The following is a 13,554-nucleotide window of genomic DNA, read 5'->3' on the forward strand; positions in this document are numbered from 1 at the left end:
CCTTCCAGACCCATTCCTCTATGTCAAATTTGTTTGAATGTTCTCTAACCTGATCCTCCTCCATAAAAAGTGAAAAAAATAAAACCATTGCAAGAAGACAGGGCTAGACAGGGGCATTTTTCAGTGCAAAATTAAAGGACTTTGGAGCTGGATTAAACAAAGCAGAAATGACAGAACAAATTTAGGAAAACATGAGTCCCTTAAAAATTTAAGCTGTCATTGCACAGGGCCTTGGGTTGTTATGTTTTACTAAAGGCTATGGCATGGCATAACACAGGTACACTTTCAAGGTCAGGTAAATTTATCTTAGTATCATTTATATTGTCCTCATAGAAAAGGTCAGTGATATCATTATCAGAAAATTCCAGATTTCAATGCAGGAAATCTTGCTAGATTTCTTCTGTTTCTCTAAGCAGCGACAAACCAACCTATTATGCCATATAGAAATGGATGGCAACATGAATTTGTGAGTTGTAAATTAATATGCCTAATTATATTTCAATGTTTTTAGCAACACACACACACACAAAAAAAAAAAAAAAAAAACTAATCAGAGAGGTTTATTTGATTTCACTTGACTTGCACTGGTCTTTAGGAATTTTTTCCAGATTTAAGTGATAAAAGCAACGCACAAATCCTGAAACACACCAAACTTTCTTTGAAGCAAAATGAAAGGCCAGTAAAATGACATTTACCTTACATGTGTATAGTTAATGAGGAAATCAATTTATTCCATAGTGGTTTTTAAATTAAATTTCATTATACTATAAACAAGAACAGTTATAAGACTGTTGATCCTCAACTGATTATAGCACTTCGTGTACATAATTTACTTCATGTATTTCAGGTGTTGCTTACGGAGATTGTTGTGTATAATAAAGCCAGAGCAGAGCAACAACAAAAAACCAACAGTTGTTCAGAAATCTCAGACAACTAGAAGTAAACTAAATCATACTTAGTCCATAATCCAAGCCCAGAAACTCCATCAATTATTAAGAGAATCCACATCACAAAGGAACATATCCTGAACCTAACTACTTCCTTATATATGAAAACAAAGAGCGAAATCTTTAAAAAAAAAATCCCCAAGCCAGTCTATTTGCTTAATCTTTTCCTCATTCAAAACCAAGTAAGCATTCCAGAAGGTTCAAGGAAAGGATAACTGAGGGGCACCTATATATTTTCTGGAAAAGTAATTTCTGTAATTTTTTTTCTCTCCTTTTTTTTCCCTTAAAAGTGCTCATCATTGGTCCTTTATCTTAGCATTTTCAAAAATAAAATTACACAAAGATTACACTGAATACTTTAACAATTGAATCTAGAGCTTCAAAATGAGAAAAAAAATCTTCTAACAAAAACCAAAAATCTTCTAACCCTACTCCCTTCTTTGGAGTGAGCTGGGTGTGCTCTAAAAATAAAAGAAAAACTTTGCTCCACTGTGTAACATGCTTTAATCAGGGTAAGAAATTTTGCTACTACAACATCCAGGGTCACATACACTTCTAACAGACTGCAGACATGGGAGGGTTCTTCAATATTTTTAAATTTTCTTTGAAATGCACAGCCTTATGAGCACTGAGTTCCAAAATTGCCTAAAAACCAAGAAAGTTATATGATCCAGATCCTTAAGTAATTGCAATGACACTGCAGTTAATGGAAATGTGAGATTTAAAAGGTTTGGACTAGTTGTCCCAAAAAAACCCTTTTAATCTGGAGTCTGTCTATGCATCTATAGTTCAATAAAATGTAGACACTTTGAACATGACTTTTAAAAAACATACTTTAGTAATTTATTAAATGCACTCATCTGCCTTGACTTTAGGACCTATCAGTTAAGCATCAAGCAATTCTTCTTACTGTATTTCATTCTAAAGAGAGTTTTAAACCTTAGTAGAGATCATCTTAGTCTATTTATTCACCTAAGAAAGGACAAGCAAATAAATTTGGAAATTTTTGGGAATATCATGGATATTAAACACAGCTCTAGTTTTCACTATATTTCTCAGAAATAAGCGTACTTCAGGTTATAATATTACACACAGAAATTCAGGTATGCTTTCATTTTGAGAAATTTAAAGGGGTTAGTTTTCAAAAAGGACTTTTATATAGAAGATTTATTTACTTCCTGTGTGGTAGATAATTGTTCTTCAGTGTGCTACAGCCAAAACTGTTATAGCAGTTATATTTCACAACTGAGTAATGATGGTGACAATCAGAACTTGGAAACAATAGCAACCAGATTTTTAGAATGCTAATTTATTCCAAGAGTATAAAAGCAAGTTATCTTGTTTCTATTACTGTGCTCTCACTTGACTGGAAGAGTGTTAAGATGAATTAATAACTTCAGGTAAAGCAGTGTTATTTATGTGCAAAATGTAAAAAGTAAGATAAATTTAAATAGTGTCATTATTCAAATTGTAGATGCAAAGTAAAGATTGTGCCCTTACCTTCACAACGTGGGACAGTGGAGCTCCATACTACATTTCCATCTTGCATAATACAGGTTATGGATTCAGAGCCTTGAGTCTTCACAAAGCCATCATCACAGTGAAAGGAAACAGAACTTCCCAGAAGGAATCTGTCTCCAAAACGCCTCCCATTTATAGGAATGCCTGGATCATGACACTCATTCTGACCAAAGGCTGATAAAAAACGTATTAATAATGCTGGTAATAAAATCCACAATAATAGCAATAATAAAAACCATCCCTTTAAACTTTGTGTCTTGTTTTTTGGAGGAGGGGGAGAATAATATTTCCATTGTAATACAGCAATATGTAACAATATAGTAATATATAATTCAAAGTATTGAAAGTTTCTCAATAAAAAGTCGTCTTCAAATCCAATGACATGCAACATAGTTGGAATTCAGAACATTTTAGATATATGTGGCTTAGATACACAAGAATAATTTGCCTAAATTTTCCTCTGGATAAAATCCAGCTGTTTTGCCTTGAACAAAAGGGAATTGAGGTTGTTTAACCTGAAGAAAGGGAGGCTGAGGGGAGCCCCCATTGCTCCCTACGACTACCTGGAAAGAGGTTGTAGCAAAGTGAGTATTGGCCTCCTCTCACAGGTACTAAGTGATAAAACAAGAGGAAATGGCTTCCCCTTTTTTCTTCCTGCCATTTTTCTAAGGACAAAAATTATCCCCTCCTATAAAAGCAAAAGACCAATTTAGGCATCTAAGACATAAAAAAGATTGAAATCAATGAATTCCAGCTTTATGTGGGAAATCTTTCCAAGTAATGTAAGAAAACACCTTGGCCACAAACACAATTATTTTAATTGACAAACACAGAAACAGTGCAAAAGGTCTCAAAGACAACTTTATTGTCAATTAGCTTCTATAACCTTAGAAGATAATTTCTTCAGATAAAATGATAAGCTCTGTATAAGTAGCATCTTTGAATGACTCATAAAAGTTTTAGGAGAGTTAGCAACCTACAGCAAATGTAAAAATGTTTTCTACATGACAATGCTGTTACTAGTTTTCTATTGAGGGTACTTTTTAGTAATATCTTTTTATATAAACAAAACAGAGGGCCATCTGTAGCCAGATATTTCTTAGCCTGGTTGCCCAAACAGGAGGCACTTATTTTCTTAGCAGCTCTCTATAGGTACAGGACCAGTAGGTCCATATTTAACAGCTTTTGGACTGGTTGTCCAGTTACACTTAAACTTTGTACATTTGAGAATAGCCTTCTCAAAGGCAGCACATTCTTAAAATGTGTAAAGGGACAGGAGCCAAACAGAAGAATTATTCTAAATTTGTGTACTTTTATAGGAAAGACTTCTGTGTCAGTTCTGCTGTGTTCTAGACACTATAAAAACCAGAGTGTAACTGCTATGTGTAATGCAGAAAAGAGATCCCTATTCTTAGGGGTTTGCATTCTTAAATTGCACCCTATTCAACTAGAAAAAAACATACAAAAGCAAAACATGTTCCCAAAACTATTTATTTGTATTGATGATTACTAGTATGCTTTTCCGATTAATATTTGGAATCTAAGATTAATACCTTTATGACCTTATTCCTGATGGTTCCATTGAGAAGTATATTAAATTACATGCAGTGGATACTTTGATGTGAAATATCTGGACTTTAGTTATGGGATCTGCATTTACACAGCATGAACAAAAAAGACAAATAATAAAAAATGAAGGGAATTCCTCAGCACTATCATGATTAAAATAAATAAATTATAAGGATTCAGATAAGCTAATGAATACAAGGAAGACATCTGAAAATAGTGCAATTATACAACCATTACAATTTACTTCTGAAATAAATATAAAAATAAATAAATATAAATATAAGTATAAATATCAATATCAATATCATGTTCTCTGTTTTAATTATTATGAAGAAAGCATAAAACTAAGCATAAAATAAAAAGCAGAAGTTCTTACTTGTATAAGTGATATTAAATCCTCTTCCAGTGGTAGAGTGATCTGACTGAAATTCAAGTCTAACTATATGCCCACTACTAGCCAATTGAGAAGGGACTTCATTGCCAGAAAAGGTGCCAAGAGGTGGTAAATCTGAAATCCCATCATCTTTGATTGTAAGGTAGTCAAATTGAGGTTCTACATCAAAGTCATTGAAAATCAGATGGATTCTGCTTCCTGGCTCTGAGATAATTAACCAAACACAGTTCATATTGTTCCCATATTCTTCAGGATAATTTGGAGAAAGGATAATTCCAGATGGTGTGGTGAAGTTGAAGAAACATGAAACTAAAGGAAAGAACAATAAGATTCTCAAAATACTATCCACAAAATGTATAGATGTTTGTCTATTTATTTTTATTTTTAATTTTTTATTATTCTTGTATAAAAGGATGATTTTGAAGCCTGGATGTCAAAACTACTATACATGCAAGCAGGAAATGTTTAACACTTTCAGAACAGTTCTCTAATGTTTTGTTTCCCTAGTGAATTCGAGTGACTGAAGCAGGGCCTGCAAGAGATTTGCATGCAGTGAATACCAAGAAAGTAAAAGTAATGCTTGATGCATCAGAATTTGCAAAAAATTGCAGGTTTGTTCTAAAAATGGAAAAGTGATCTCCAAATTTGAATGATTTTTTTCCAGATATGCATTAAACTGCATTTAACAATCAAAAAAAAAAAAAAAATCAAGCACAAGGGCCAGTTTTGTCTGTAGTATACAAAGTTCATTCTGATGTAAATAAAGGTGGAAATTTAGATGTGACTGAATCAAGAAATCCTAAGATTATATTGTCTGAACTTGTTTTACCCCAGTTTTCCTTTGATGGCATAGAACAAAACCAAAAATTATTCATAGCCATCATTCTTTTTCACTATTTGGAGCCAATTTTCATCAAGACATTGCCTAATTTGTTTCAGAGTCTTGACTCTGTGACTGGTACTATAGGCAGAAATACAGTATATTCAGAAAGGGTAAGACTCACTGAATATTAGTTAACACAAAGGACAACCATTATTCATCTCTTCAAATGTGTCAAACTGAGTTCATTGTATGTAAATGGATGTTAGAGATTGCATGCTTTTTTATAGGGCATCTGCATATGTAACACTGGAAGCACAGTAAAATATTCCACATGGTCAACACAAAATGATATAGCAATCCAATGCAACACAGCACCATGAAGAAACACAACTTCTGTCTTCCAAGGGAACTGCAGCTGAACTGTCCCTCTGCCTAGGCTTTACATGCTAAGATACAATTCAGCATTGCAAGGCATATTGAGGATTATTCTGGTCCAGAGCAATCTTGCTCAGTTTGTTAAGTCCTGTGCCAACACAGCTTCAAAGTACATACATAGAGTAGGACACTTCTCAAAGGTTGTGATGGTAGTCAAATCCAGTACTGATTTGTATGACTCTTTACAGGAAAATTTAACATGATCTGCAGAACTGAAATGCCTAATATACCTGTGTACTTGAAAGATCTGCTCTATTTTACAAGAAAGGGAAAAAAAAGAAAAGTAAAAAAAACCAACCCAAATAAACTGCTCCCCCCCAAAAAAAACCCCACACAAACAAACAAAAAACCAAGCAAACACAAAAAGAAAAACTAACCCAACAAACCTTTTTTAGTAACAAATATATTTTATCTTTTAAAACAAAAATCACAACAAATGACCTTACCTAAACTTTTACTATGTTTGATATTCTTAACTTTTTTATATTTATATTCACACCTTTGTGATATATCACAAAAAAAAAAAAAAAAAAAAAAAAAAAAAAAAAAAAGGAAAGAAAGAAAAAAAAAAAAAAGCAGACAATCTTTTCTTATGTGGGTTTGCAGGCTGTTTTGCAGTGCACGAATGAAATGTGTATGTGCCACAGGGTCCTTTTGAACACTTATCTGCTATTAGGAATTGCTCATTTAGAATCTAATTTAACACACATTTCCATTAAGAGTGTTAAGTGGTTCAATTACATGTAAAATGAGTGTAAAGAACATTCTAAAAACAGTCTTGCATGACGTTCCCCATAAATGAGCCACCAAGTCAATTGAAAAAACACCCAAACCATGATGGAAAAAGTCTTCAAGGTACTTTGAAGTATTTTCCTGTTGATAAGTCACAAATGTTAAGAAATACAAGCAGTTAAGGTCAGAAAAATAATACAGAAAAAAATATAATAATTCTTACAAACACAGCTGGGTTTGTTGCCAGACCACTGGTTATTTTGTTGGCATGTAATCGTTCTCTCTCCCACCAGTTCAAAAGCTGCTTGACATTCAAAGGTAAGTGTGTCTCCATGCAGAAAACTGCTGCCAGTCCTTTTCCCATATGATGGAATTCCAGGATCTCCACAACCTCCTTTCTCTATTTCTGAACATCAAAAAATTTAAATGCAATAATAAGGAAAATACATTTGCAATCAATTTATACGTCAGTATCAGAAGTACTTTCAAAATATTTGGCATTATACATTAAACTAATATTTACAGCTGAAAATGAACTAGAGGTAAATGCTGTGCAACTGCCTCAAAAATTACTTAGGATCTGAAGTTCTTTCACAAGCTAATAGCTTCCATACCTGCATTGCTGCATTGCTGCAAATAACAAAATACTTATATTTAACTGCATGACTGCACCAAATTACAGCATATTTGAAGGAAAAATTATAAAGCCACTGTCTTGGTTTAGCCACAGTCTCCATCCTACCCACGGAGAGATAGTACGTGTAGATTGTTTTTCACTGAATAGTATTGAATATTAACACAATTTAACACAATTGAAAATGTTTGCTTTCAAATATCGTTAAATCTAATTATCTTAAATCCTGGCAGAAGGTCCAGGAAGACCTTGACTCAGCAACAGAAATATTAAGATACAGGATACAAAGTTATAATATGTGAAGTCAGTCCACTATGTTTACATCCATAAAGCAGTCATTAACAGATTGTTGACAGACATGTTCAGAAAGGTCTGGCACATATTTCACAGCGTAATATTTTTCTCAACCTGCTGGTGATGCTGTGCCTGATGCACCTATTATTATTTAATTTAAATAATTTGTCTTATCAGAAAGTTAAAATACATAAATTAATAAAAACATTTTGCAATGTCCAGTACACGAATACAATACAACATTGAGAGAGAAATTTTACAAAGAATATTTGTAAATAATGATTCAAAATTATACATACAAAGGCTTTAATGCAGCTTCACTTGTCTGTTCCTACTGAGATACTGACTCAGAATAGCTGAGTTTACTTCCACAGAATAGCACTGAAAACCTGTGTTTTCAGCTACGCGCATCATTACATACTTCGTGAAAATGTGGGGAACCACAGAAATCAGAATACACATTTTAATCACATTGTAGAAGTTAATCTCCCTCACTGAGATGCACTGACAGCAGAAGTATATCTAATCCATCACATGAGAATGATCGTAAACTCTTTGCCAAACTTAGGAGATGAACAAAATACTTTTTATTCTTAATGTATCATCCTTCATCCAAGAATGCCCATATGGACATTTACTGGTATATAATTCAAATTTGTAAATATCTTATTTTCAAGCACAAAAACCATACACAAATTAAAAATATTAACACTAATTTCAGATAAAACATTTAAAAATATGTTTCATTCTTTGGAAAAATAGTTTAAAAAAATATGTCACAAGAAACAACTGAATGATAAATTTCAGGTTCTCTAAAACACAATAGAAGGATTTTTGAATCAATTTATACTGAAAAGCTAAACAACTCATAAAAATGTCAAAAAATAATTACATTATTTCTATTTAAACATTCAGGGTCTATGCATGTTTGTTCAACATAAAAACAATCCAGAAAACATGACTGATTTATAAAACTTCTGAGAATGTCCTATTTTAATTTTGACAATAAATAGCCTGAAGAATTCCATCCAGGTCTAGGAATCCATATCTTCACAAACCTTAAATTGAAGGATGTATGTATCCCTAACAGGAAATCTACTCTAGTCAAAAGTTCTTCAGGCTGAGAGACAACACTCACTGTAATTCACAGAATCATCATGGAATCATGGAATTTGGGTTTGAAGGGGCCTTAAAGATCTCCTAGTTCTAGCCCCTTTGTCACGGACATGAATACCTTCCACTAGGCCCTCAGATCTGGCCTGGCCTTGAATACTCCCAGGGATGAGGTATCCACAACTTTTCTCGGCAACCTGTTCCAGTGCCTCAGCACCCTCACAGTAAATAGTTTCTTCCTAAAATCTAATCTAAAACTACCCTCCTTCAGTTTAAAACCATTCCCCCTTGTCCTGTCACTAGATGCTGCTGTGGAAGGTCCCTCTGCAGCTCTCTTGAACGCTCCCATTAGGTACTGGAATCTGTTCTAAGGTGCTCACAGGAAGGGTTGTCAAGCATCAGACCAGGATGCTCAGGGAAGTGGCTGAGTCACCATCCCAGCAGTATTTAAACAATATGTAGAAGTGGCACTGAGGGATATAATTTAGTTGGGGAATTGACAATGCTAGATTAATGGTTGGACTGATGATCTTAAATGATTCTCTGATTCACTTTAGTCAAAAACTACATTTCCATTACATTAACAACCCAAAACTAAGGGAAGACGCAGAAGCCTAAATTAATTAATTAATTCATTTTGTATTTACGCATAAAGAATACTCTTCCTTTGTAACTACATCTAGAGTAGTAGGCATGTAAAAGCTCCCAACATTTTTCTGTCCTTTGGGATTTTGCACAGATTTTTTCTTCATTGTCCTTTCCGATACCTGTTTGACTTGTACTGAACATTTTTTTAAATGGCTAAATGCAGCTGAGATGCATTGTGTGAATTCCTCCGACACATGTATTGATTATTCTGTTTCATAAATGAAGAGATGCCCTGTATCAGTTTGCTAAAAAAGAAAACATTTCAGACCAATTCCACTGAAGTTATGTTGAGCTCTTAGAAAAATCCTATGGGATAGAAAATGTTCTTAAAATAACGAACATGAAAATAAAATCTATGCTAACCTATTTAGCACGGCAATTAAAGCCCTGTTCTTTTTGGATTATTCTGTGTACTCATTCAATGTTGAACTTCTTTTGATCTGAGTTCTTAGAGCTGTACTTCATGATGTTTGCACATAAACTCTCAAGTCTAAATTTAAACATCAGCTTCCTCTGGTTACCAAAATATTAATATTGATCTTATGCAATTGTTCTTGGCTTTCATGTGTCCTCTTTCAATAGCCTGGGGAAACAGACTTTTCATCTTGTTTGTAAACTAGAAATATTTACTCAGTTTCAGGGAATATTCTTTCTTTCATGTTAGAAGAATGACAAGATTAGATTTCTGACTATAAGGTCATATCTCTGAATTTAATTGAAAGACATTTCTGTTGCTCTGTTTTCTTTCAAATGAAGAAATATGGCAATTCAAAAGTGATATTAAGCTTTTAAATATGTATCATGACTACTATTTGAAAGGTGTCACATTGCAATTCAAGTATTTTTTGATGTAAGGTGTTTGACTACAGTATCTAAAATGTATAATAAAATAATTCATAGTTTAGATTTTGCACTCTTATACTTACTATTCATGGTAGGAGTAATTTACTCTTCCCCCTCCACCCCCATAAATTAAAAATACACAGTTTAAATTAAATTGTTAGTGTTGTTGTGTTTTCATTCACACTATCCAATATTCTAGCTTAGACGATTAGTGAATCATCTAATTATTCAATCTGAATCTGGATACAACCCAAATAGTATAAATAATAATCTCACACATTATTAATTCAGATGCATATATACAATTTAAACTAAATATGTGTTTTCAACACCTGAGTTGAGCAAAAATCAATTTTTAAGATATAAAATAAACTTCAGGTTTTTATCAGAATGTTGCAGTCAATAGCTTTAAAACCTAAACTAATTATTTTACAATATTTCATAATTATCATCTTATTTATAGTCAAGATAGATTAAGGGAAGCTGTGAACTGGCAAAGGTATATATTTACCCAAAAAAAAAAAAAAAAAAGAAAAAGAAAAGAGAGTTTAACATTTGAACTCCAAGACATCACAGAAATTCATGTTCCATATATGAGAAAAGTGATGATTTATTTTATTTCCTCTTATCTCTCATGCCTCCCTGTGTTAACAGTCATAATACCTAATGCAGTTTAAAAACACAAAGGAGAAACTCTTATACAAGCAAACCCTTATAAAATGAGAAGGGATAGAAAAATGCTCAGTATTGCAGAAGAAGACATGAGTAAAAGAATATTATATACATGATTCCTGCAATGGAACATAGGAACTACTGTTAAAAAAGAGAATGGTAAATCAAAACTAATAAAAAAAATATTTCAGATAGCACATAATTGGACTGTAAATGTGGCTATTAAAGCTAAAATGATGTTGGCCTCCTGCTAAAAAGAGGATGGCGTTACATGACAATTTTATAAATGATCACAATTTTAGCGTTATTCCGGTAAATTTCTTCAAAGAAATTTAACAGTGCAATTTATTATCAGTCTCCAAATATAAAAAGAGAAGGCCTTCACAGATCATATAGTTCCCTACTGCATTTTAAGAGGCTCTCCCATTTTCTCTGAAATGTTCTGTCCTTGCTGTTATCAAAAAGACCACAGATCATATCCAGTAGATTAATTTTTGCTGCTTCCACCTTATTGCATTCTGTATCAATATTTAAAAAAAATCAAACATGACTTTAGAATCAGATTGCTGAAAAGAAAACCAATTTTCCTAGGAAGTCAATTTAAACTAATGGCTCACTACCATAGCATATGGTGTCTTGCTGGTAATAATAATACTGTTTTACATCATATCTTATAAAAATCCTTAAAAACAATAAAGCAGAAAACAAACTTTACAATATGTTCTTTAAGTTTAACATATACTGTGTACTTAAATATTACGTATGCTATTACAGGAAGGAGAAAAATAAAATGTTGGTTTGTTTACAGTCAATTTTACATGTTCAGGGGTAAATGCAGATCAAATATGAACAGCAATGAGGAAAAAGCTTTTTTTACTTGTTGCAAAAAAAAAAAAAAAAATATATATATATAATACCTACTAACCAAGAATGTTAAATTCATTGCCAAAATTTGTAGAAAAATAAATATGAGGAAAAATCATTATTATGAGTTTGCAGTCACAAAGACAGGTTCTGATTTGACAGCTAGGACTCCAGGAACAGAGGCTCTAGCATGCTAAATAATTCTATGAAACTGTAAGCTATTGAAATTGTTAAGAATTACTGGGAAAGAAACAGTGAACAAAATAGAGAATATCATTCTGCCCTCACACAAAAACCTTCAAAAATTTCATTTCCATGTTGAATTTTACATGTAGTATGCTCTTCCATTTAAAAAGAGTAACATTAGAACTAGCAGAAGAAAACAAAAGATCAAAGTTATGGAGGACATGAGAACCAGTTAAATAGGCTGCAAATCTCTTTTCCTGGGTGGTGAAATACATGTGTTCAAAAAGTGTTGGACAAATACATGGAAGAAAATCTTATTGAGAGACAAATTATTTGAGGCATGTATCACTGGAAACAGAGAAAATATTCCGTTTCTTGATTCATCACTATATAATTCACCATTTCCTCCCTAAACAACTATTATTGTCAAGTACCAATATGATTTTGGTCTCACTGTAGATTTTTGTTCTAATTGTTTGTGATAAGAAACATGACATTTGTTCAAATAATAGTGTTCCTCTTCCTTTACTACTAAAAAGAGTAGGGCCAGTCAGCATAAAGGACCAAGTAGTCCCCTGAACAAAAAGTTAGCATGGAGTTATCCGTGGAAAGAAACTTAGAGTGTTATGGAAAATAGGAAGCACAGGAAAAAGGCAGCACAGCTGCCTCAGAAATTATCAGAATAAGGTAAGGGTGAATATTGTGAAAAATCAAACCATGGAATGAGGCAGAATGCAGTGACAAAACTTGTAGAATTAAATTGTCATTAAAATTAAGAGAAAGAAGAATAGCTAGCAGGAAAGGAAAATGAAGACCTCTTTCTCCTTTCTAGATAAAAATGTTTAAATAAAATTAAGAGAAGGGCAGGATAGGAAGTGAACAGCTTAAGGACCGTTTAGAAAATGCAAACACATTCAAGGGAACAGGGCCCAATTAAATTCAGTACTTAAACTGAAGCAGCCAATAAACTATTAGCAATTATCTTCAAGAACTTATGGAGAAAAAGGGAGATCCCACATGGCTGAGAAAGGTCACATGTATTAACTGTCTTAAAAACTGGAGAGAAGAACCAAGGAATTAAAAAAATAGCATTTTATCCAATTGGTCCCCTCCAACTGGGAAAATTATATGCTTTATCTTCCTTTGCAAGGGAGTATCCTTAAACATCTGTACTTAAAATTATCTTAAATCCTGACAAGACAGAATTGTAGCTATCTAGACAGAAAATCAATGAGCTGTTACTAGCAAATCATTTGGAACAGGTTTGTAAAGTCAACACTGATCCTTAGAAAAATGATGGAACCACCAAACTAAAAACACTATTTCTAAAGGGTTAAAAGACAAAAATATAATTACCAGTAGTTAACATGGTTTTATGGAAAATGTGCCATGTCACACAAACAATGTTTTTCAGGTTATAAACTCAGATGACGCAATATACTTGGAAATCTTTCAGCCTCTTAAATTAGTGACACATGGCATTCTAATTAAGAATTGGCATAATAGAAAATTAATTTAGCACACATTAAATGGATTGCAACTAAATAATTATAGAATTTTGAAGCAAAAATGTGAATAGAGAATTATCATTGGACAATAGAACACCTTCAATTAGCTTAATGTATGCTTTTTTTATCCCAATCCTAACAGTTTGTTACAGAAACATTACAGAAAAATAGGCAAACAATACTGCCACACTATTTTAAGTTGCTTTAACCTGACATATATTATAGGTGTACAGTGTTCTCGAGCACAGGTACCCATATAAGCACTGCTTTTTCTCATACTCTTAAACTAAACCCTCAACAAAATCTCGTCTATGGCAGCTGAAAATTTTGTAAAATAAAATTAATGTTAGATGGGAAGACCTTATTTTCCC

The 13,554-nt window shown here is 32.8% G+C and overlaps 1 protein-coding gene across 1 annotated transcript in view; it reads right to left on the reverse strand.

Annotated features, from left to right (window-relative positions):
* Window positions 1-13,554, reverse strand: part of CSMD1 (CUB and Sushi multiple domains 1) — a 1,071,386-nt gene that overhangs the window by 246,480 nt on the left and 811,352 nt on the right. Inside the window, exons 13-15 of the mRNA XM_041420500.1 lie at window positions 6,645-6,827; window positions 4,414-4,740; window positions 2,448-2,642 (exon numbers count right to left, since the gene is read on the reverse strand). Of these exons, the coding sequence (XP_041276434.1) occupies window positions 2,448-2,642; window positions 4,414-4,740; window positions 6,645-6,827 (705 nt within the window). The remainder of the gene's footprint in view (window positions 1-2,447; window positions 2,643-4,413; window positions 4,741-6,644; window positions 6,828-13,554) is intronic.

Source organism: Onychostruthus taczanowskii, unplaced genomic scaffold, assembly GCF_017590055.1.
Source record: "Onychostruthus taczanowskii isolate IOZ18803 unplaced genomic scaffold, ASM1759005v1 scaffold11, whole genome shotgun sequence".
NCBI lineage: Eukaryota > Metazoa > Chordata > Aves > Passeriformes > Passeridae > Onychostruthus > Onychostruthus taczanowskii.